The 26169-nt window shown below is 39.1% G+C and overlaps 1 protein-coding gene across 5 annotated transcripts in view; it reads right to left on the reverse strand.

Moving 5' to 3' along the window:
- Positions 1-449: 449 nt before the first annotated feature.
- IWS1 (interacts with SUPT6H, CTD assembly factor 1) overlaps positions 450-26169 on the reverse strand; it is a 43289-nt gene continuing 17569 nt past the window's right edge. The window contains exons 3-15 of one of the 5 annotated variants that reach the window (XM_064382861.1): positions 24447-25515; positions 22868-23057; positions 22298-22355; positions 17954-18051; positions 15822-15972; positions 14712-14794; positions 13159-13288; positions 11553-11670; positions 9857-9968; positions 9189-9245; positions 6930-7041; positions 6269-6428; positions 450-820 (exon numbers count right to left, since the gene is read on the reverse strand). In XM_064382861.1, coding sequence (XP_064238931.1) covers positions 6300-6428; positions 6930-7041; positions 9189-9245; positions 9857-9968; positions 11553-11670; positions 13159-13288; positions 14712-14794; positions 15822-15972; positions 17954-18051; positions 22298-22355; positions 22868-23057; positions 24447-25515 — 2307 coding nt within the window. In that variant the 3' untranslated portion in view covers positions 450-820; positions 6269-6299. Of the gene's footprint in view, positions 821-6268; positions 6429-6929; positions 7042-9188; positions 9246-9842; positions 9969-11552; positions 11671-13158; positions 13289-14711; positions 14795-15821; positions 15973-17953; positions 18052-22297; positions 22356-22867; positions 23061-24446; positions 25516-26169 lie in introns of those variants that run through there. The other 4 variants (XM_012462327.2, XM_012462328.2, XM_012462326.2 and 1 more) reach the window with 4 other exon arrangements.

Consider the following 26169-nt stretch of genomic DNA (forward strand, 5'->3'; position numbering starts at 1 on the left):
GAGTCATCTCCCTCCCAGCACACTAATGCCTTCACCAACCAAGAAGCTTCATTGAGCTGTGGGGTCCAGAGCTCATCAGGTCTCATTCAGCAGGCATGGTTGATTAACTAACAGGTCACTGACTGGGATCTTCATCTCCCCGGTCCTGCTGGCCCAGCCCTCTGAAGTAGGTGTTTCTGGTGACCAGTCTCTGTCCTAAAGTCCATCTTAAAGTCACTCTGTTAGCATAACAGAGACACGCTATCACTCAGGAAACCAGAAGGGTTTCAGCCATTCCTTGTCAGCAACCAGGGGCAAAGACCGAAGTCCTCATTATACCACAGTCAGGCAGGACTGAACTTCTAAGAGTCACAAACCCCTGTAATATCATAAGATTTTTTCCCAATCAACGAGATCCAATCTTTGCCCCTATTAAGAATGCATCCTCTAAGAAATGAAGAGACAGCCCCCAAAACCAGAATGAAATTTTATTGTGTAAAGTTTATAGAAGTATGACTGGTATCCCTCTGTACAAAGTACACAACAAACAGTTTTAAATATAACTGAGAGAAATGTGAGTCCTATGACAATATCTGACACGGGCTGAACCATTTACAGACACACTAAAAAATTTTTAAAATGTCTTCGTTCTCCGAAGAGTCCACCGCGCATTTCTTAGAGCAGAGATGGGGACACATTCCAGGCAAAGTCACAATGGCATTTTGTTGCCCTCAATGCTGATTTTCACTGCGTGTGCAGATCTGCTTTTTTTCCTGATATCTGTGAACTTTCTCATCTGTTTATCCAGTCGACTGATCCCCTTCTTGGAGGTCGCCTGAAACTAAGAGTGGGGGAAAAATTAAAGAGCAAATTATTGAAATACGTAAGTCTAGTTTTGTCTTTCAACTTCTTCTAACTGAAAGTTAGCAATCAGAAGAGCTCCTAGCTCTAGAATAAGCAGAGTATGTGCTGATGACCTCAAGAACAACAGTGCAAGTACACACGGTGTTAGAAACACATATTAAACTTTCCCAATGAAGAGTAAGTCTGTTTTCTGTGCCTTATTTTTAATTTCACTGCAGTCCATGGGGAAAAAAAGGCCAGGCATGATCGTGTGTGCTTACAGTCCCAGACACTAGGGAGGAAGCTGAGGCAGAAGGATCGCTTGAGCCTGGAGTTCTAGATGTGAGAAACGGGGAGAAATTGAGACTATGATCCTCACAATTCCGTTTAACTGCATGCTTCTCCCTCTTGAAGACCAAATGTGGGGCTGACCACTTGACATACACTTTCTTTCTTTTCTTTTCTTTTCTTTTATGAGATGCAGTTTCACTCTTGTTGCCCAGGCTGGAGTGCAATGGTGCAATCTCGACTCACTGCATCATCCGCCTCCCAGGTTCAAGCAATTCTCCTGCCTCAGCCTCCCGAGTAGCTGGGACTACAGGCACATATCACCACATCCAGCTAATTTTGTAATTTTAGCAGAGATGGGGTTTCTCCATGTCGGTCAGGCTGGTCTTGAACTCCCGACCTCAGCTGATCCGCCCACCTCAGCCTCCCAAAGTGCTGGGATTACAGGCGTGAGCCACCGCGCCAACCTAACATATACTTTCAAACAGTGCTGGCATGAAAAAGAATGACCTAAAGCAAAGTCAGTCAGCTGAGAAAAAACCTTCAGCATAATAAATGAGGTCAGATGATTAGAGAAGTGAACCCGTAAGTGCGGGAGTTGAGTTTTTTAGGCTCCGGGTGAATCCCTGCTCTGACTGAGTAACTTCCGTGACCCGGGGCAAAGCATGCCCATGCTTGGTACTCCATCCAGAACTGCCAGAGAAGGAAATCAGATAATGATGTCAGATCCAAGCACAGAGGCTAAGCACATATAATCAGTACTCAAAATAACAGAAGCTATTACTATTTTACTACCTCACAAGCAACTACATTTACATTAAGTATACTTGACACGAAAAGAATATTAAGTCTACCCACTTCCCCTTTATGTTTAACGGTTTGGTTTGGAGGCTATTTTATATTTTAAAAAGATCGTCTTGCAAAGATGTGGTCTCCAAGAAAGTGCTACCTTTTAGAAATGCTAGAAAGGGGCTGGGCATGGTGGCTCACACCTGTAATCCCAGCACTTTAGGAGGCTGAGGCAGGCGGATCACGAGGTCAAGAGATCAAGACCATCCTGGCCAACATGGTGAAACCCCATCTCTACTAAAAATACAAAAATTAGCTGGGTGTGGTGGCATGTGCCTGTGGTTCCAGCTACTCGGGAGGCTGAGGCAGAGGAATCGCTTGAACCCAGGAGGCAGAGGTTGCAGTGAGCCGAGATTGTGCCACTGCACTCCAGCCTGGCGACAGAGCAAGACTCCATCTCAGAAAAAAAAAAAAAAAAAAAAAGAAATGCTAGAAAGGTTTGTTGACTCTGCTGTACAACAATTCAGATGTAGATGTTTAAGAATGGTGAGTGGTCAGAAAGAGATGGGTTTTTCTAATTCTTCTCACCATATGTTTACTACTAAATCACCTCTGAAACTCAATACAAAAGAATGCTGAAATAAGGTAGGGCCGGGGAGACACTCTGGGGTCAGTACCAGCGTGGTGAGGTTCTTTTGTGTCCGGGAGCCTTCCGAATCTTATCTCACCTCTGGACCCAGCCTCAACCCCAACACGAAGCCAGCTGAGCACTAGGCAAGGGACTCGAAGTCATTCTTGACCAAGAGCCATGTTGACCTATCTTTCCAGAAATATCTCAATTCAAGTATTATTCTGTATCAGTCTCAATACTTGGCACTAGTACTCTGAAGTATCAGATGAGAAAGAGCTATACCACCAACACACCATCTCCCAAATTTCCTAGACAGTCCCAAATATCTCCCTTTCAAAGGAAGTCCCCTGATCTTAGTGCTTTTACTCAGTCCACAGTAGAAGCCTTACCTGCTCAGATCTCTGCCAACTATGCAGTTTCCAGCAGCTCCACACACCAACTGGACTTCCCTTCACCTACTCCCAGGACCCTCACTAACTGTCTAAGCCCTGATGGATCTGTCTAGCCTTAGCAATCAGGACACACCCAGGCCAGTGGGTTACACAATATATGACGATGTAGTTGCAGATGCTTAGTTACTCCAAGCTTGAAAAGACAGACCACAGTACCTCACACACCGAGATCGATGATCTCCCTCCTGATTTAACAACAGAACACTACGCTTCCTTGGAATTAAGAGTGTGTGCTGCACTGATTCACCAGAGCAAAATCAAAAGCAGCTTCAATTATGGTACAACTGTGTGAAGACACAACGTGAAATCACTAAAGATTGCTTACTCAAATGGATTTTTACCATGTTAAGTAAAAAACAAACTCAACAAGGTATGAAAGAATACGATCACAATGTCGCTTGGAGGAAAAAAAACTCACAATATTATCTATGCATACACATAAAAAACCCCAAGAAGAAATAATCTGAAATGTTAACATTAAGTTGTGGTGGGATTACAGATGGCATTAATTTTATTTACGCTTTCTGTATTTTTAAAAGTTCATGAAAAAATAGGCACTGCTTTTGTCATTTTAGTGCTGTTTTAAAAGTATTCCACGGAGTAAATGAACATAAAAAAATACAATGTAGCACAGGTTACTACATTATTTAGGAGTAAAAAAATCAGAAACCATAAAGCAATGAATATACAAATTATATTCACAGGCAGGCGTGGTGGCTCCTGCCTGTAATCCCAGTACGCTGGGAGGTCAAGGCCAGAGGATCCCTTCAGATCAGTCTGAGCAAGATGGTGAGACCTGGTACCTCCACAAAGAAAGAAAATACAGGCTAGGCATGGTGGCTTACGCCTGTAATCTCAGCACTTTGAGAGGCTGAGGCGGGCGGATCATGAGGTCAGGAGTTCAAGACCAGCCTGGCCAAGATAGTGAAACCCCATCTCTACTAAAAATACAAAAAAATTAGCCAGGCGTGGTGGTGGGCACCTGTAATGCCATTTATTCGGGAGGCTAAGGCAGAGAATTGCTTGAACCCGGGAGGCAGAGGTTGCAGTGAGTTGAGATCGCACCACTGCATTCCAGCCCAGTCAACAAGTCAACAGAGCAAGACTCAGTCAAAAAAAAAAAAGAAGAAGAAGAAAGAAAATACATAAATAATTAAAAAAAAAAAAACAAATTATATTCAGGATAGACCATTATGCAGCCATTAAAAATGATAAATCTACTAGGTGGTTTAAAGAAGGAAAATAACCAAAATTATAATTTGGTCATTTCCAGTATGTGCGCATGCATGCACGCGCGCGCGCGCACACACACACACACACACACACACACACACACACTATTATTATTATTATTATTTTCTAGAGACAGGGTCTCACTCTGTTGCCCAGGCTGGAATGCAATGGCATGATTCTAGCTCACTGCAGCCTCAAACTCCTGGGCTCAAGTGATTCCCCCACTTCACCCTCTCAAGTAGCTAGGACTTACAGGTGCATGCCACCATGCCTGGCTAATATTTTAATTTTTTGGTAGAGATGGAGTCTTGCTATGGAGTCCAGGCTGATATACAGTATAATTTTAATTAAAGTATCAGTAGAAAAAAGACAACAAATATATCAAACTTCTTTTGAATGCCATGACTGTGACTAGTTTTCCTTTGTACCTAAAAATTTACTATAGTTATAAAAACTAAGTTCAAGGCATATCTTGAAATACATTTAAAACCTCAAATTGTTAACAGTGGTGACTTCGTGGAACAGCAGGACTCTGGGTCACTCTATAGTGTTTTACATTTATTTACATAACTTTGAAAACAAAAATGATATTTAAGACATAAAGTATTTCATTGGAAAGCCATTTACTCACTCCATTTTTCTTCCTGGACATGCCTTTTCCAATACTACTCATTAGCATCTACAGTGTGGAAGCAAGTCCTGAGTGAACATGCAAGAGTGCTGAACATGGAAACCGTGTCAGATGGTTTATGAATAAGCAGGAATATAACAAAGGATCCTCAGCCCCCAAAAGCATGACTTACTGTTTTGACAGCGCGCTACAGGAAAGACTGAGGCCTTGAGAAAAAACAGCGCGTGGAGTGTTGGGAATGCAGGAAGAGGAGCCCTCCCTCAGCCTCCCTCTCCTCATGCTCTAGCAAGAGGCTGGCCACTCTTCCCACCCTGCTGTAGGTGTACAGGGAGGTGGGACCAGAACCAGCACTATCAGCACACAGGCACACAGCCCTGAAAACACAACCTGTGCTTCCAAAGCAGACTGGCCACTAAGAGTTTTTATTACATTTTCTTTGCTGGATTGTAGTTCCCAATTCTCAAAAATAAAAATGTTAAGCACATGTACCCCAAAACCTAAAATGCAATTAAAAAAAAAAAAAAAAAAGTTAAGAAAAATATGAAAGAGGGCTAAAAAGAGGGAAGAAACAATGAAAAAGGAGAAAGGGCAAAAGAGAAATGGGTACAAGTGACATGGAGAAGTGGTCAGGGACATGGATGTGGGCATGAGCAAGAAAAAAGAGAGAGGAGAAGGAAGTTCTTGGCACAGAGCTAGTCCTTCTCTACCCTTGATTTATTCTCAATGCACAAGAAAGTGTGTTTTGTTTTGATAGTCACTTAATAGCAACCTGAACCGGCAGGTAGAAGAGTGGAGTCCGTGGAAACAGCGGCCAAAGCAGGGGTCATTGAGAAGCACAAAAAGCAGGCAGCACAGATCGTGTGTGCTCCACAGCAAAGGTGCCACATTAATCTCAAAGCACAGCCGATCAGTGAGTTGGGCTTATGAATGTTCCAAAGTCTTTTTCATTTCTAACCACACTGTGAGTATGTGTTAATCAAATTCATCTTCCAAATATTTAGTACAAGGCTTTCGGCAATGAGTCCCCAAACGTGGGTAGCTGGGCCACTGACAACAGGAAAACCAGCTACCTCCTACCAAGAAGCCACTAACCAGTTATATGCCTGTAACACATATCACTGTGATTCTGGGTCCTAACAAAAACGTTTCTCATAAAAATGGGTACCGGTCAGGAAGACCCAAATGCATATCAGGGAAGTAATTATCTATTAGTCTCCAGGATACTGATAAAGGAAGGGACTTCCACGGCAATTTCTAAATATTCAAGAGGCCTTGAATATCTCAAGGTGCCTGTTAGGATCATTATTTCAGAAACTAAAAGGAGACCTGGCCTCTTCTGATTAAGAATGCACACACAGACACTTTTCACTCTGACTGCTGACAGTTCAAGCCCATGCACAGCTCATGCTTCCTTGGGGATACCTCTCGTGTGCACACTGTGGTAGGGCCAGGCCTATAGGGGCATCCTGTTGCCTTCAATGCTGAACTTGACAGCACGGTGCACCCTGCTGAGTCGCTTCTGTTCTGCAAATCGCCTCTTATGCTTTTCCAGTCGGCTTAGGCCCTTTTTAAGAATACCAGGCTAGAAGGAGTAGTTTGATTGGAGATGAAAAGAGATTACTGAGAAACACTGAAGATCCACTGAGCAGTATTTACAACGATGACAGAAGTGTCTACCCTAATTATTTTCAACAGAAGTGCTTAAACTGCTGAAGAGAAAGGGAGAGGTAGGTCTGCTGAAGCACGTAAGCTGTTTCTCATGATCATTAACAAATTCACTGGTGCAGAATACTCTAGGTTTCAAGGCTCACTTGAAGCGAACAGATTAACAAGAAAAAACTTACCTACTGGATAGTGCTGCATCAAGTCTGAAGAAAAGTTCATCAGCAATAAACTTTAATCCTGGGTAATACTTTTCCTCTATCTATTGTTCCATTTGTGGTTTGGCTAGATAAGCGACCAGAAAACGGTCTTCTCTGAGTCAGACAAACTCAAGGGCTACAAGGGTTATTAACACGTGAAGTAAAGAGTAAACTAGTAATCTGCAGGTGAGATCCACCTCGCTGACCCTCCACTTGCTTACCCTGGATGACTCCATTTCCACATTCCACTTGGGCCTGACAACATAGTCCTTGTTTGAGGGCATTGGAACCCTTGCACGGGCACAGAATCCGGGATCTCCAGGTCTAAGAGCCCTGAAAAAGGGAAGAGAAAGAGCATGCTGCTTATGTAGCCAGCTACAGTGGGGCACACAGGCCATTTCACACTCCTGTTCCGAGGTCCACTCATTCAGCTGCAATATTCAAAACTCCTCTGCTCCCCACCAAAGGTCACCCCATCCACCCTCCCGCCACCTCTCAGCTAGCCTGTCATCACACACACACTCCAGTATGCATCCCTCCCTTCTCTTCCAAAGCCAACTTGCTCTGCATTTGCATGAATCCTTTCTCCTCTCCTCAGCTTCAGATATACTCATGCTCCCTACTTTCCAAGGCTAGTCCCACCAGCATGACTTGGAATCCCCTTTTCTCCTGTCTAGTGGAGTCAGTCAAGTTCATTTGTGAGATAAGGAATTGTGAAGAACTGAGTACTTAAATGATCCCCCAAAACTCTCAGTATGCCCATAAAATAGTTTTTCCATCTAAAACTCATACAGTAATTGTTCATGTTTTTGTAAAAATTTTTTAAGATAATTACAGATTCAAATGAAGTTGTAAGAAATGATACAGAGAGAGATCCAGTATCTCTCCCAATAGTAACAACTTGCAAATCTACAGTATAATATCACAACCAGGATACTGATGTTGATACAGTACACTGATCTTATATACATTTCCCAGTTTTATTTGCACTCATTTATGTGTGTGTATTTAGTTCTATGCAGATCTGTGGGCAACTATACTAGACTAAAATAAGAGATTACTATCCTTCCAAAGTAAAGCCTATCCATAGACGCGTGGGCATTTAAACAATCCAGCCTTTAGGTAACTAGTAAAGAGTGGATCCATGTGTGTCTGTTGGGGATGCAGAGAGAAGGGTCAAAAATTCTCAATTGTTTCTAGGCTCTTGTACACCTTACCCAATTTTTAACATTAAATGTTTATAACCTTCATATATATATGAACAGATTAATTGGCTTGCCAAGAAAATTCCCTATAACTCTTCCTTCCTAAACAAACTTGCTGCTTCTCACTCATCCCCTCCTCTCCTCTTGCAATCCAGATGCTGCCTGACTACCAACTCACCTGCACAAAGCCCTCTGCAGCACCTGCCACTGGCCCACGCTTTTGCCACTGCCACCTCCAGCTCAGCGTCATTCTCCTCCACTGGCCCACGCTTTTGCCACTGCCACCTCCAGCTCAGCGTCATTCTCCTCCAGGCTCTGCTCCCACACATGGGACCACAGCCACTCATTCACCTTCACTGGCTACTCTGCCTGGCTACGCCCCTATCAAAAGTGTTTAGTTCATCTCTTACTCTATACTCTCTTGACTGAACAATCTTTTCTATGGAGAGAACCATCAAATCTAGGTCTCTAGTTCAAACACCTCTTTAAATTCCAAGTTCTAGACTCATAATATTTATAGGACTATCTCATAGGCATCTCACATTTAATATGCTCAAAAGAGAACTTGCCTGTGCCCTCAAATCTACTTCTCCCTCCATTTTGGTGAAAGGTAATACACACTGTCTCAGTTCTTAGGTTAAAATTCTGGCTGAGGTTTAACTCTAGCCATCTTCTCTCCCACTAAGTCACCAACCTATGACAGCTTTGCCTCTGCGATGTCTTCTCACTCCTTTGCTCCCCCACTACCACCTCTGCTTAGCTGCATCACTGCCTGAGTTCCACTGCCCTCCAACCCATCCTACACGATGCTATCGGCATCAGCATCCTAAATCAAATCAAGCCAAATGGCTTCACAGCCAGCCTCAAAAACTTCCTGTGGAATGACAAGGCATGTGAAAAGCCCTTGTCCTGATTCAAAGCCCTTTGCCGGTCACCATTTCCCAAAGCACTCCCTTTGCCTATCATCCTTGTAAAGACTTACACTTTCTGAGAGCAAACACTATTTTTAATTTGCTTTTATATTCTCAGGGCACAACAAGGAGTCTAGCACCAAGCAAGCAGCAACAGAATTTTTATTCAATGACTTGTTTTCGCAATTTTCTTTACATCCCCAGAGGACCCAATACAATGCTTTGTAGACAGTAACTGTTAAACTGAAAGTCACCTCCTGCAAACGTTAACATAACCTCATTTCATTTACTACTTCTCTCAAAACAAAGCAGCAAACAAGCTGACTACATGGTCTAGGAAGAAAAATTAACATTAAAGCCTTACTTCTCCTCTCCTGTCAGCACCTTCTCCAGGTCTCTTCTGGGTGTCTGACCACCAGTGCTGGGAAAAAAGTTCAAAAGGGGATACCAGGAGTATTAGAACCTTGTAACTCAGAAAAAGGGCAAACTAAAATATCAAACTTAGACCATAACTATTAATAGCTCTTTTATGTTGGATCAGGGAAAATAACTCCTAATCTTTAAAAAGTACTACTCATTTTAGTATTCATTTGCGTAACAGGTTTCCTTATGGGTGAGCCGTTAACTGCCACATTTGAAACTAATGACCCTGTCCTCATGGGTGCAAGTGTATATCCACTATATTGATACAAACCAAACCAATAACATTTTTTCTCTTCTAGGAACTTGGAAACGGGACCCAGAAAGTTGTTTTCTGCAAGTGGCTGGAACAACATGAGCAACACAAGCAATGAGAAGTGTGAGAGGCCTTGTTCCAACAAACTGACCCAAAAAGGTGTGGTTAGGAGGACAGGACCCTCACTACACACTATCACATTTAAACTAAACCAGAAGGATATTATGAATAAGGCAGACATATCGAGCTGAGAGGAAAGGAAATCCTATGATCTTGCAGGTTTCCTGATGATCTTACTTAAACCTGAGTTACCACAACAATAACGTATACTCTTACTCATACCTGTTCCCTCATACCTGCTCATTCTTCGTCGCTGAGGCATCTGTTCTAGATCTCTCTGCTCCCTTTCTTCTCTTGTCATTCCTTTGTAGTTTGAAGTAAGACCAAATATAGGCCTAGACCACTCATCTGTATTAAGAAAAAAAAAATCAATTACTTCATCCATAAAACTGCATTTCCTCTACCATTTTTTCAAATAATTGTACCCCAGTGTGATGTGATATTCTAGACATTTAGAATATTCTTTCCTTGAAGACTCCATTATTTCAGAATAATTTATAGAATAAACAGAGCATAATGCCACCAGCATCATGACTAACTCGAGTTGATTCAGAAAATTTAATGTAAAAGATCACCACAGAGATTTAAAGAAAGTAACGGATGACACACTTTGATAGTCAACAAATTAGCTGCACTGACATTTCATTAAACACATTTATTTACAATTTTTACTTATTTTAAAAGGTAGACTAATTTCTACATTTACTGTACTGGAAATAAAATGTCTTTAAATTCTGCTTTCTTACCCTAACCAAAAACAAGCTCCTTTACTACCTTACAAAATCATCTGTGTCTTTAAAAATTACAGTGTAATAGTGTGGGTGGAGAGTTTGTACTTCATTAAGTCTAATATAGCTGCTACAATGACCATGAAAGAAAGTACATGCCACTGTACTTGAGGCAAGCGTTCTCAAGGGGTCTACATATCTTTTAAAATCACCCTACTGATCCCACTTCTGGATTCAGAATCACTGCCATAGTAAGTCATGGATACCAGCGGGGATATTCTGCTTTTTTCAGTCTAGGGCAAAAAAGAAAGTTGCAAACCACTGCATAAAAGCACCAAAAGTTTATCACTTAATAGGCAGTAAACTGCAGATTACTAACAAGATCAAAGATGGCAGTATATCTCTGGTTTATAGAAGAAATTTACATTTCTCTAAAAGCTTCTGATAAACTTAATTTGAAAGAAAAATAATTATTGTATTCAATAGTAGTAGTTACTTTTTCAATCTAGCTTGAAGTTCTAAAACTTCCTTTCAACATGGAGCATAGGAGGAGTTAAAGAAGGTAACAAAAACAAACATGGGTTTCATTCTTAAAATTGAAGAATTTTATAAACAATATGGTACTTGATTACATAAATTTTGGTTTAGACTTCTCTGGAGTTCTCTGGCATCATTAAATAAGAACATGCAAAAAGGTTTTAGAGACCACTATGCAAGTAACAACAGCAACAGTGGCTGTTTCTTGAGTACTTACTATGTGCTAGGCACCGTGCTGCAGACACAACCTCTCATTTAATCTTTAAAGTCACCCAAAGAAAACACATAATTATCTCAGTTTTACAGAGCACAAATCACTAGCTACGGAAATGCAGTAGGGTAGGTGATGGATTCACGATCTGAACCCAGGTAATATCGACTCCACGGCCTGTAATCTAACCCCGCTCTCCATGCTCTTGACCCATGACTAGAAAATGTATACTTTTTACTTGCTATTTTTAATACTGAATAGCATACTTAAATATACTAAGAAGTTTTTAAATCTAAGAGAAAAGGCTAGTAACTATAAGCAGTTATTCAAAAATTTCTATTCCACTTTACTGACTCATTTAAAACAAATATCTGTAACAATATAGCTTTTATATACATACATCTCTCTCTTATCTATAGACACAAACACAACAAACGAAAAGCAAAATTTACATACTGATTAATTTCCCTGCCATGTCCTTGTTGGACCTTGATTCCTTGGGGTGTTTATAGAGATACATCACTGCTCGTCCAATCCCACTATGCTTCAGAGTCTCCTGGCTCACGCTAGGCAGCTGGGGAACACAAACACATACACACATATTAATCACTCAGAAGCTGGGAGTCTTGCTAATTTATTCCAGAGACCTGGTTCATTCACAATAGAACAAATAACAAATTCCATTTTCAGGATCTACAGACATAGAACACAAAGATACTTTGTGTCCACATCAAAAGTTCAGAGTTCAGGCTGGGTACAGTGGCTCACGCCTGTAATTCTAGCACTTTAGGCGGCCAAGGCGGGTGGATCACCTGGGGTCAGGAGTCCAAGACCAGCCTGGCCAGCGCAGTGAAACCCAGTCTCTACTAAAAATAAAAAAATTAGCCGGGTGTGGTGGCGGGAGCCTGTAATCCCAGCTACCTGGGAGGCTGAGACAAGAATCGCTTGAACCCGAGAGGCAGAGGTTGCAGTGAGTTGAGATCATGCCACTGCACTCCAGCCTGGGCAACAGGATCGAAACTATGCCTCAAAAAAAAAAAAAAAACGTTGAGAGTTCATCAACTTCAACAGCTGAGTTGAAGTTAAACCTAACAATGTGGACGGGTGTGGTGGCTCACGCCTGTAATCTCAGCACTCTGGGAGGCTGAGGCGGGTGAATCACAAGGTCAGAAGTTCAACACCAGCCTGAAAAAGATGGTGAAACCCTGTCTCTACTAAAAACTACAAAAATTAGCCAGGCGTGGTGGCAGGCACCTGTAACCCCAGATACTAGGGAAACTGAGGCAGCAGAATTGCTTGAACCCAGGCAGCAGAGGTTGCAGTAAGCTTAGATCACACCACTGCACTCCAGCCTGGGTGAGAGAGTGAGACTTTGTCTCAGAAAAAGAAAAAAAAAAACTAACAATGTGAGAAAGTATAAACTAAGCATACTCAGAGGTTACAGTTTAATACAGGAGCCAGCACAGGCCTCTGAATCCAACACACCTAAGACTGAACCCAAGCACAACCACCTTCTAGCTATGTGACCATGACAAGTCATTTAACTTCTCTGAATCTTAATTCCCTCATCTATAAAATGGAACTAATACACCTACCTTCTCAGTTTACTATGAGGAATAAATGAACCAATACATATATAAAGCATCTGGCACTGTGCTTGGCCTAGGAGGTTCCCTGGGAATTCCTTCAGAAGTTAAATAGCTTGCCCAATGTGTCACAACCACCTAAGGTGGCCCAGCTCAACATTCAGAGGCAAGTTCACATCACTCTGAATTTGGTGTTCATTCTATTTCAAATGTCTCCCCAGAATATGCCCACGACTGTACTACGCATCTCAGACACATCACAGCTACTCCAGGATTTTTTCCCTTCAATACGATAGTGAAATCAAGTTTTACAAAGTCTTCCCTTTTTCGCTCATTTTAGCAGATCTGTGCCTTTTTCCAATCCCTCTTCAGGCAGACCGTAGTAGAGAGAACATATAAAAACACTGTAAACTACAGAAGTTATGACAATATGGATCACATTAGATAATTAATAAAGAAGATTATCTGCCTCTAACCTCTTGCAGGATCTTGAGCAGCTCCTCCCGGATCTTGAGTGCAGGCAAACTCCTATCTGGTAGAGGTGAGAGCCATTCTTTGATAGCAGACATCACACCACTGTCAATGAATGTTTCTTTAAGGTCCTGCCTGCAGTAATAATAATAATTTTTTTAAAAATTTTGTTAACCTTGGTTCTACTGTATCTTCTCACTTTTCTTACATATTTAGTAATGTTTCCAAGAACTGCTTTTAAAGAGTTACTCATATAAATTTTATATTTACTGAACACCATTCTGGTTTCAAAAGCAGTATGACATTTATTCTTATTTTCCAGAGACACATACATTTGAAAAAGATGATTTGCTGAAAACAAAACATAAGTTACAAAAGATAAATTAATGCTGATGTAAATAGTACAGACAGTAAGAACAATTAACTCTAATTATTTCAACTAAAAAAAAATGTTCAATCTCTCAGAATAGTGATTTTTAAAGGTGAACGCAGAATTGCTATTCTCTGCAGTAAACCAATGAGACTAGCACTCTCCCGGTAAGACAAAAAAAAAAAATACCTAAATAAAATAATACTTACATTCCATTTTATGTACTAGAATCAGTTATGTTAACAGAAAACATGATACATAAAACCTGCCACAGATAGTTTTCCCTGTTAGAATAGAGGGAGCAATTTTCTAGTTACAGATGTTCTAGGCCATACAGGTGATGGCTCACTGATGCACCACTACGTTTCCTCAGTCATCAAAAGTAGGCTATGGCTTGGTTCAAAGGGAAAGCAAGGTTGCTCAGAAATATGAGCAAATCAGGGCCTGGCATAGTGGCTCACACCTGTAATCCCATTCCAGCACTTTGGGATGTTGAGAAGGGAAGATTGACCGAGCCCAGGAGTTCGAGACTAGCCTGGGCAACATAGTGAGATTTCATCTCTAATTAAAAAAAAAAAAAAAAAAAAAAAGCAAATCAATGAAAAAATTGGAAACAAGGATCTACCAAAAAAAAAGGGCTTCGTTACTTCAGAAGGATCGATAATTGTGACATATTAGAGTTGTATAAGCCTTGTACAATGCAGCCTTCAGGCAGGGTCTTCCAAGATTTACTATTTTCCGTCACACAGAGAAAACAGATGCAATTTTACTAGACCAAAAGCTGTCTATGAAGAACAAAATTAGTGGCCAGGTGCAGTGGCTCAGGTCTGTAATTCCAGCACTTTGGGAGGCTGAGGTAGGAAGACTACCTAAGCCCAGGAGTTCAAGACGGGCCTGGGCAATATAGCAAGATCCTGTCTCTACCATAAAAAAAAAAAGAATAAAATTAGTAGTTTCCAAGTTTTTCTTTCATTAGTATCAATTTTTTATTTGTTCTGTTTGTACCAGAATTCAAAGTTAAATAAAAAAAACTTATGAAGAACTATAATTTAAGAAATTTTAAACATTATCTTTCTGTGAACTGATAGAAGGCTAACATTATTTAATATTCCTAGATCACCAGTACATCATTTGAATTATCATTCCCTTAAAAGGAAAAAGACATTTTAAAGAAAACAAAATACTCACTTCTTAAGGTGCATAACTACAGTAGGCAACAGAGTTAATTTTTTCAGTGCTGGCTTTTTTTGATTGTTCAACTGCCTGTCTTCCTATTCAGAAAAAAATACAGATTTCTTTAAAAGCGGTATTCATTATTAATATTGAATTCACTGTAATTCTGAACCTTAAAATAATAGTTTTTCAAAGAAATAATTTTTCCTACAGAAAGAATAACTTAAGAATGGATCTTTTGCAGAGCATCAAGCTCTGTATCTATGCCAGTCAAACCCACAAAACTATTAGAATAATTGCCTTTAACAACTACAAATTGAGAGAAACAATTTTAATTTAGAATATCAGCATAATTATCAAGTATTCAGAGTTCATTAAAAGCACAAATTTTAAATAGGAAATTTTGGTTTATTATATTAGCAACAATTCTCCAGGTGTGAGGTTATATGATATTAGAATATATTATATCAAAGAAGAGTTTCAGTACTTACTTGGCCAGTTTTTTCCATTTTTTTAATTATGAAAAATTTCAAATTCTAATAAAATATCTGCTGCATACATTTCAACAATTACACACACACAGCTAGTCTTCTTTTAGCTACTTTCCCTCCATTCTTGAATTGTTTGGAAAGAAATGCTAGACACAGATCATTGAATCCACTGCTGAATTCTCACCAAGTGTTTCCAAAAGATCTCAACTTATTTTTTAAACATACCACTGGGCCAATTTTTATAATTTGAGCAGATTTTTTAAATGCAATGAAAGAAGCTGTGTCTTGGTCAGGAGCAAGAGAATGACACACCAATTTATAACACCTTTTATATATGAAGAAACTAAACTTTGTGGTGAACTAGCCAAATGAGAACAAAACCATTTCCCATGAAACTAGCAAACCCATTCACCTAAAATGTCTCATTTTACTGAATACTTAACCTTTTCACTTTTTCTAAATACATGACTAAAAAAGTAAAATCTTCCATGATTAAAATTTAGAACAGTAAAAGCTTTATTACAAAAAGCAAAGCATCTTAAGTGTAGTTTAAGGGTTACGTGTCAAAAAAAAGGGCATCCAGTAAACTCAGTGGGAGGAAAAAAACGGTGAACCCAGAAGCGACCCAACTCACCTCAGCTGCTTCGTTCATCTTGACTATCATGGCACTCACGACGTCATCTGCGTCACTAATAAAGGTGCCACCATCACGGTTCCGTCTGCGCTTGCCACTCATGCTCTTTTTTCGCTGCAACATCATCTCAAAATCCGACAGAAAGTCCATACTAAAGCAGTAAACAAAAGCAAGTAAAATACAAGTTGTCTTTTAAATACACATTTACTCTCACCACAATTAAGAACACCAAATTTCTTAATTCTAACTCAATGAAGTGCTACCTTCTTTTAAAAGTGCAAGTACAGTCATGCGCCGCATAACGATGTTTCGGTCAGTGACGAACTGCGAATACGACGGTGGCCATCCAGTAAGCTAAGGTTAACTTTTTATTGAAGAAAAAAAATATTTTTTATAAATTTAGTGTAGCCTAAGTGTACAGTGTTTATAAAGCCTATAGTAGTGCACAGAAATTTGTCTCAGGCCTTCACATTCACTCACCACTCACTCAGACCAAATTCCAGTCCTGCTTTCATTCATGGCAAGTACCCTAAACAGGTAGATCATATTTTATCATGTATGTACACACACACACACACACGCACACATATATTTTTAAAGAGTTGGGAGTGTTGCTCTGTCACCCAGGCTGGAGTGCAGCAGCACAATCATAGTTCCCTATAGCCTCAAATTTCTGGGCTCATCCTCCTACCTTAGCCTCCTGAATAGTTGAGACTACAGGCCCATACCACCATGCCTGGCTAATTTTTAAAATGTTTTATAGAAACCGGGCCTCACTATATGCCACCCAGGCTTGTCTTGAACTCCTGGCCTCAAGTGACCCTCCTGCCTCAGCCTCCCAAAATGTTGCGATTAGAAGCATGAGCCGCCACACTCAGCTACGCTGTATTTCAACTGTACCTTTTCTATGCTCAGATACACAAATACCATTGTGTTGCCACTGCCTACTGCGTTTGGTACAGAAACATGCTGCACAGCTTTGTGCCCTAGGAGCAACAGGCTTCCACCATACAGCCTAGGTGAGTAGTAGGCGATACCATCTAGGTTTGTATAATACTATGATGTTCATACAACAACAAAATCACCTGATGACACATTTTTCAGGATATAACCCTGTTAAGCGACGCATGACTGTACTTGTAACTTGCTATTAAAAGAACAGTTGATCTTAGACTTTATATTCAGTTCCTGTATCACCATGTTATATGTATACATATAAATCACTAACAGCCCTGAACATTTCATGCACTATATTCATATTTGCATCTATCAGTTTGAGACAGAACATTTTAAGTTCCAATTCAGGGGACTCACTCAGCTTTAGTGGCACTGCCTTTTTTTGGACTAGGAAGGTGTTCAATTATTTGAATGCTGTTGTCTTATATAGCACAAGTAGAAAAAATAAAAAATAAGCTGGCACTTTTCAGTGGCAAGAAGTATAACTCTCAAAACATAATGAGAGATACACATGAAAATCTAAAGGCTTGCTAACAGCCTCAAACCTTTATGGCTTTCATCAGAATCATTACACTTAAAAAAGAGGGAGTTAAGTTATTCTCTGCCACTAGCATATCAATTCAATTTCCAAAAGTACTGCCAAACTCATTCAGCTTAATTACTGGATGCCACCAGGAATTGAAAATGAAACTATTTTTTAAAAGCATCTTTACAAGTGGAAACAGTAACTAACCATTCTATTATTGTATGACATCTTTTAAGATAACTTTTCTGAACATAGATTCCAAATAGCTCAACAAAAATGAGTGAAATATGATCAAGTAATATTTTGTAGTTAAGAGGTTAGACTTATTTCCCCTGCCCCATAAAATCAGCTTTTCTCTCAAAAAGGTATTTTTAAAATGACGTTATTTTTCATAAGAGTTTCCTTGGTGAGCCATAAATTAAGTCTGGTGCCATATAAATACAACTCCACAAAGTAAGACATCTGAGCCCAGGGTAAATGAAAGACAAGTAACAGCAGGTAATTCACTGACAACACCGTAAATGGAGAAAAACAGGAATAGATCTATGCCTAAACTTAATCAGGAACCAAAATAAAAACAAAAGAAAGTTTAATAGTTTCTACCTTGATTTTAACTTCTCTCAAACAAATTCCTTAAAAACAAACTTACTGTTTTCCTCTCTTTATGTTATCATCAGAATCTGAATCTTCTGCTTCTTTTACCTGTGTTTCACTTTTTTCTTCTTCCAGATCTTCTTGGTTAAAACCCTAAATGCAAAATTATCACAAGCTCCTTACAGATTTTCTTCTGTTTAAGTGTTCTTAATATTTTCCATTTTAAATAATACATTCACAAAGAACAAAAATTCAACAGAGAGCAAAAGGTACATAACAAAGGGTCCCTCTCCAGCCATTAGTGTTACTAGATTTCCTGTTTTCTTCCAGAAATAGTCTACATATAAGCACTTCTACACATATATACTTCATACCGTCTCTTATTATACAACCGGAAGCAGAGTATTCAGAGTGGGTACAGGATAATGCTCTGCACGTTCCAAATTTAACAAAAGAATCTAGAGGCCAATCCGTGTCAGTATTAAGTACTGTCATTCTTTTTAAGGCTTTAGACTACTTCACCATATGGCTGTAACCAAAATTTGTTTACTTATTTGCCTAGTGACATTTAGTTTTATGTATTTGAAATTCTGCGAAATACTTGCCAAACCATCTTCCATAAAGGTTATACCAATTATCTCTCCAGCAAGTATGAGGACTCCTGTTTCCCTACATTCTCACTACCATAGCAGGTTATCAAACGTTGATATCCACTAATCTCTGGACGGAAAAACAAACCTCAGGGCAGCTTTATTTGCATTTTCCTACCATGGGTGTTAACGTTCAGCATTTGTTCATGTTTACAAAGCCATTTGTCATTCTTGCTCTGTGAACTCTCAATATCCTATGCCCATTTTTTGCTAGACTGTTCATCTTTTTCTTACCAGTATGTAAAATCTCTTTGAAATTAGAGATAGCCCTCTACAAGTGACAGGAACTGTACAAACCCCCCATTTGTACAGTTTGGTTTTGTTTATGCTAATATTTGCCAGGAACAATTTTTCATTTTTATGTAAATGAAATGGCCAGTCTTTTCTTTATAGCATCTAACTTTTATGTTATACTTAGAGGCCTTCCCAATGGTTCACCTAGTACACTTTCTCACTGAACTGAAACTATAACCAAGTTGATGTTAAGTCTCCAAAATATGTAAGTATACCTTATTCTTGCAATATGGTGCTTAACTAAGTATGAGTTCCATGAAGGCAGTGGCTAAACAGTCTCTAAAACATTTGTTGAATTAATTCTTCCTTTATATTCTTTAGGTTTACTTTATTTCACTATCGTCCTGAAGGAAATTCTAAATTCATCTCCTTCACCTTCTATTCCATTAGTTAAGAATAAGTACTGATTTCTTTTTTGACCCAAGAACCATTTATCAAGGCTTCAAGTTTCTGAGTGGCAAACAGATTGGAAAAATATATAGAGACACTTGATATATGACAAAGATGGCACTACAGAATAGTAGGAAAGGATGATCTTTTCAATAAATGGTGCTGGATTGACTGGATATTCCAAATAAGAAAAAAAATCCTGACTTTTACCTATGCCACATACAAAACCAATCCTAGGTGAATCATACAATTAAATAATCAAGTTGCCAGAAGATAACTTGGGAGAGTATCTTCATGATCTTGGAGACAGGCAAAAATCCTAGGCAGAATTCAGTTTTCACCATAAAGAAAAAGATTGGTAAATCTGATCCTATGTTAAAATTAAGCACTTTTGTTCATCAGAAGACTCCATGTTAAAGGAATGAATTTAAGATATTCTAAAAAAAAAATTTTTTTTAAAGACTCCATTAAGAAAGTAAAAAAGTAACAAAATGAAAAGTATTTTTAACTTTCATAATTGCAAGGGGATTATATCTGGATTATACAGAGACTCTTCCCTGGTTTTTTCAGTCTGCTTCTTCTGCCAGTTACATTTCTCTTAGATTATGGATTTGCCCATTTCTTTTTTTGGTTCTATCAATTTTTGTTTTTTACGTTGTGTATGTAGATATTTAAAGCCATATTATTAGGTACAAACAATTTTTCAATCTTTTATCAATATGAAGTGACCTCTTTATCTCAAGTAATTTTTATTTTTTTTGCCTTAATGTCTACCTCCCTTTTTTATAATATAGACATCACACCAGTCTTCGTTTGGTCCATGTTTACATGACGTCCCTTTTCCTACACCTTTATTTTCAGCTTTACCTTCTGTTTCACGCAAATCTCTTGAAATCAGTATACGGCTGGTTTTTAACATCCTGTCTGGCCATCATTGTTCTTTAACTGGAACATTTAGTATATTCACACTTAATTTAATTTCTGATGTTATCAAAATTTAAATCTGCTATTTTACCACACACTACTTTCTAACTGTCCCTTGTCCTACAGTTCTTTTTCTCTTTTCCTGCTCATTTTTGACTGATTAGCTTTAGTTGTTCCACTTTTCCCCATTAGTTTAGAAATTACTCGTTACATTTTAGTCTTTTTAGTGGTCACTTTAAAGACTACAACATGCACCCTAACTTATCCGTTTACTAATGTACATTCATATACATTTGCAAAGGCCTGTGAGCACTTCAATTCCATGTATGCTCCCAATTTATCGCTGTCATGCTTTAATTTTATACATATCGCACCTTAACTCTTTTGTTTTGCATAGTCAACACTCATTAGACTCATACACACACTTTTGTTGCTCTTTTCTCACTCCTGCATCTCTAACCTTCCATCTTTCTTTTCAAATCATTCTTTCTTGAATTTCTTTCCTTCTGTATTTCCTTCAGCTGGTACATTGTTAATTAACTCCCTCCTTATTTCATCTTCATTCCTGGAAAGTATTTTTACTAAATGTAACAAAATTCTAGGTTTGCAGTTAGCACATTGTATTGTTTCTGTTGAGAAGTCAGCTGCTAGTCTAATCGTTGCTTTTCTGAACTTATTTTTCCCCCTGTGGCTGCTTTTAGACTTGCCTACTTTCTTTGGTTTCCTGCAGTTTTATGATATATTTAGGTGTATATTTCTTTTTGTTTATCTTCCTTGCAACGTGTAGGACTTCGAGAATCTATGGTTTAGGTATTGCTTCTTTTAAAAGTACTGCTTCTGCTATATACGTCATTTTCCCTCTCCTTTTATTATTCCAATTTGTTGTGAAAACTTTTCACGTACAGTCTATGTCTTTTACTTTCTTCTATAATAGTGTATCTCGAAGTTTCATTCTAGATCTCTCCTTCTAACGTATCTTCCAGTTCACTAATTCTCTTTTCAAGTGTGTCTAATCTGTTGTTAAACTCATCCACTACGTTTTCTGGGTTTTTTTTCCCCCCGTTTTTCTTTTCAAATAGGGCTTCACTATTCTGCCCTGGCTGGTTTCAAACTTCTGGGCTCCAGCTACTCTCACGCCTTGGCCTCTCGAGTAACTGGGACTACCAGCTACTTGTACCTACCTGTCCAACAAGTTTTTAATTTCAGTTACTGTATTTTTATAGTTCTAAAATTTTTACTTAGTTCTTTTCCAAATTTGCCTTCTCCTTTTTATGACATTTTTTATCTTGTCTCTCATCTCGCTGAACATATTTAAGGTGATATCTAAAATTCCTCTATCTAGAGCCCTAAGTCTATTTATTTCTATTGTCTGTCATTATCATTGTTTCCTTTTAATGTTATCTTTGTGTATCGTACTGTATATATGAAAAACTTAAATCACTGTAATCTTATTTTTTAGACTGAGGTTCTCTAGTCTGCTAGAAGATTCAAAGAAGGCCTAAAATCTGAGAAAAACCTTTTTACCTCTAGTTCCCCTTGAATCCTATGGTGATGCTCTCTCAAGTCTCAATCCAGGGTATGGTGTTTACATAGCCCCCTAAGTTCAGTAGGCCCCGAACTCCAAATTTTGTCCCCAGGCCTTGAGGCTGTCAAAAATACGAGTAGCCCCTCAGCCTGACAGGCAAACATCCCCACAGAAAAAGCACTTCTAAACACTGAGTTACAACTTTAGGTTTCTTTTGGCTTAGTAATTCTTTGCTATTTTGTTCCTAGATAATAAGCAGATTTCTATATATTTTGTCTAGCTTTTCTAGTTGTGCTTGACAGAAGGGTTAGTCCAAATCACTCAGAACACCATCATGAAAATGGGAAGTTCCCTAACTTTGTGAATCTTGCCCTTTAGCATTATAAAGTGCCTTTGTCTCAATGTGTCCCTTCCCCCTTAATTCAATTTTGCCCATTAGCTTCCTTTTATGCTTTTGTCTAGACCCTTTTATTTTACTTCCTGAATCCCTGTTCTAGATTTTTCTCTGGAATACATTATAGTTATTTCTACTTATTAGAATCATCTATAATAGCATCAGTGCTATAAAAACAAAAAAAGCACAGTCAAGGAGGAAATATTTCCATCTTATACTTACTGTAAATTCTTCTTCCTCTTCATCACCAGATTCACCAAATATGTCTGCAATAAGATTTCTAGAAAGTAGACAAATATAAAAACATTCATTTGCTTTCTTCTCATTTGCATGGGAATCATTTTTAAGAAATGGGATTTAATTTATGTACAGTAAAATGTGCAGATCTTCAGTCTCCAGTTCAATGAGTTTTTACAAATGTATACATTCATGTACCAGCACCCTATACACTCATATAACCATCTCCCCAGAAAGTTCTCTCATGGCCCCTTCTAGTTGGTACCCTAATATCAATATCCTTGACAACTGCCACCTCAACTTCCAACACCACAGATAAATTTTGCCTACAGAACTTCATGTAAATGGAATCCTATGTCCTTTTTGCTTTCTTTCATTTAACATGTTAATGCTGAGGTGAATTCTGACATTTACCCATGTTGTAGTATGTTCAGTTCAGGAACTAAAATACTCAATCTCCAGTCATGCAATTGGGCAGGACATATATTATTACACAAACCCTTCTCTACTGCCTAAATAAGAACCCCTGAAAACTCATGTCATACTGCCACTTACTCTTCTTCATTGCCTGACTCACTGTCACTCCCAAACAGATCCTTCTCCTCATTTTTCTTATCAGACAATTCTTTCCCCGCTTCTTCCTCACTGTCAGATGCTACAGTCTTCTCTCTTTTGCCTGACTTGTCTGATACAGCATCACTGTCAGAGTCATCTGCATCAGAGACAACACGACTCTTCTTTGCTGCTGCTGAAAAAGAAAATCACCATTAATTTTATTTTACCACGGTCATTGCATTACTAAGCATAACAGGTGCTTTAACATGGCAGCATGCAGCCAAAAACTAAAAAAAAATCAAAAATCAAAGGGCTTCCTGACACATGGTTTAGAATTTGTAAAATAACTAAATGGCTCTTTCAGAGTCATCTTACAAATTATGTGTTATTTTGCTTAAGAAAAAGTGGCCAAAAGATGAAGAAAGATATCATCAATATAAAAGTGGGTGTCAACAGCTACCTCTCCTTTGGGGGAATTAAGAAAATTAAAACTAGATTGTGGCGGGGCGTGGTGGCTCATGCCTATAATCCCAGCACTTTGGGAGGTTGAGGTTGGGCAGATCACAAGGTCAGTAGTTCAAGACCAGCCTGACCAATATGGTGAAACTGCATCTCTACTAAAAATACAAAAAATTAGCTGGGCATGGTGGCGCGCGCCTGTAGTCCCAGCTTCTCAGGAGACTGAGGCAGGAGAATGGCTTAAACCTGGGAGGCAGACGTTGCAGTGAGCTGAGGTCACGCCAGTGCACTCCAGCCTGGGCGACAGTGAGATTCTGTCTCAAAAAACACAACTAGATTGATGGGCAAAATTGGCATTCTTTCTATGTTGCCTAGTAGTAAGTGAACTAAAAAGGACTATGTATTTCCTTCTAGGAATATTCTCCATGTTCCTCTATCATTGCTGGTCAGCTTGAAATTTCTCATCTTACTTAACACATTGATAGCATGTCTGGTACTTTTTTTCCTTCTCCTATAAGAACTGTCAGTTTATAATGAAATATGTATTTTCCAAAAAAGATAAGTTTCATAAAAAAAAGTCAACAAGTAAAACTTATTATCTGTGAAAATGAAGTCTTAGGTAGCAGAGACTGAAACACTCTGCAGAGAGATTGTGTTTCTAAATAGAAACCGTCAAAGCTTCCCTGTATCTGAATATTTAATAATGTTTAACAAATGAAGAGACGTACCTATGGGAGCTCAGAACTAAGTGTCAAAGAGACCCATGGCTAACTTGGAATACAGTTAGGGGTTTTCATGTAAACGTATTTCTTCGAAACATTACCTCTTCCGGTTTAAAAAAAAAAAAAAACCTGAGTATTTTATATTCCCATTGACATGTGGTTTAACTTATCACTCTAAGGCAGTCAGAGATTAATGCGCGCTAACAGAACTCAAAGGAAACTTACCATTAAGCTTAGCCTATGATAACCAGGGGAAATGAGTATCCTAGTGATATTTTAGAATATTAAGCTGAATAACAGAATACAGATCCCACATACCAAGAGGATACAATGTTCCACAGTTACAAGCTTAGACAATGAGTAAAGCCAGTGATAAATAGCCCAAAGTAATTCCTTACATGCTTTCTCTTCATCTTCACTATCAGAAAGCACAGCGGCTTTTCTCTTCGCTACTTTCTCCTCCTCACCCTCTTTTTCATCTTCATCACTGTCCATTTTTTGCCTTTTGAGTTCTTCCTCCTCACTATCAGAACTGTGAAACTTTTTTCTGTCCATATGGCTGTCTGAATGGACGGAGTCATTCTGCATTTCTGTATCCTCTCCCTTATTCTCCCTGTCACTGTCATCATCTGACTCTGGCTTCTGTTTGTGTCTGGACGCATCCTCAGTTTCTGAGTCACTGGCAGGTCCCTTCTGAGGTCCCTCACTTTCAGAGTCACTGACACGGGGTTTGGGTAACTCTTCATTTTCAGAATCACTGGCCTGGATCCTTGGGGGGTCCTCACTTTCCGAATCACTGATTCGGGGTTTGGGAAGCTCTTCATTTTCTGAGTCACTGGCTTGGATCCTTGGAGGGTCCTCACTTTCTGAGTCACTGATATGAGGTTTGGGAAGGTCCTCATTTTCAGAGTCACTGGCCTGGTGCCTTGGGGGTTCCTCACTTTCCGAGTCACTGACCTGAGGTTTAGGAAGCTCCTCACTTTCAGAATCACTCATTCGAGGCTTGGGAGGTTCCTCATTTTCGGAGTCACTGGCTTGGTGCCTTGGGGGTTCCTCACTCTCAGAGTCACTGATTTGAGGTTTTAGAGCATCTTCTGTTTCAGAGTCACTGGCAGGACTCTTCTGGAGCTCCTCAATCTCAGAATCACTGGCAGGATGCTTTCCAACATCTTCGTTTTCTGAGTCACTTGCATGCCCATTAAGAAGCTCCTCATTTTCAGAGTCACTACCAGGTAATTTCCTGGTCTCCTCACTCTCAGAGTCGCTCCCGTGCTGATTGACATCCTCATTTTCAGAATCACTTGCAGGAGGTTCTGCACGTTCCTCAGATTCAGAGTCGCTGTCCTTTTGCCTGTGAAGCTCCTCACTTTCAGAGTCACTAGCATTAAGATTTAAGGGCTCATCATTCTCAGAGTCTGTCACATGATGTCCTTTGGTAAGGCCATCTTCTCGATCACTAGGTTCATTCTGAAAAATAAAGTGAGAAAAAATTAGGAAAAGTGTAAAAAAGAAAAACTTTAATAGTAAAATGTTAAAAATTTTCAGTGATATTTTTTAAAATGTAGGAATATCGGCACCTAATCGGAGAATTCTTGTCATACACCTATATAGAAATACCACACAGAAAACCAATCTGTGAAATGGTTTTATTTGGATTCCCAAATGGGGAAATATAACCAGCCTTCATCAAAATAAATTTGAAAAGCATATCCTCAGATTACTATAGAAAAATGTGAAGAACTAGATTTAAAAAAAAAACAAAAAACAAAAAAAGGCTAATTTTCTCATACATACTTCTATTTTGTAAAAATATAAATCTAGGCCAGACGTGGTGGCTCACCTGAGGTCAGGAGTTTGAGACCAGCCTGGCCAACATAGTGAAACCCTGTATCTACTAAAAATACAAAAAATTAGCTGCACATGGTGGTGGGCACCTGTAATCCCAGCTACTTGGGTGGCTGAGGCAAGAAGAATTGCTTGAACCCGGGAGGCGGAGGTTGCAGTGAGCCCAGACAGGGCCACTGCACTCCAGCCTGGGCAACAGAGCGAGATGCTGTCAAAAAAAAAAAAAAATATATATATACACACACACACACACACACACACACACACACATATACA

The sequence above is a fragment of the Aotus nancymaae genome, unplaced genomic scaffold (genome assembly GCF_030222135.1).
Source record: "Aotus nancymaae isolate 86718 unplaced genomic scaffold, 86718_ANA_hifiasm-v0.15.2.pri h1tg000029l, whole genome shotgun sequence".
NCBI classification, from domain to species: Eukaryota; Metazoa; Chordata; class Mammalia; order Primates; family Aotidae; genus Aotus; species Aotus nancymaae.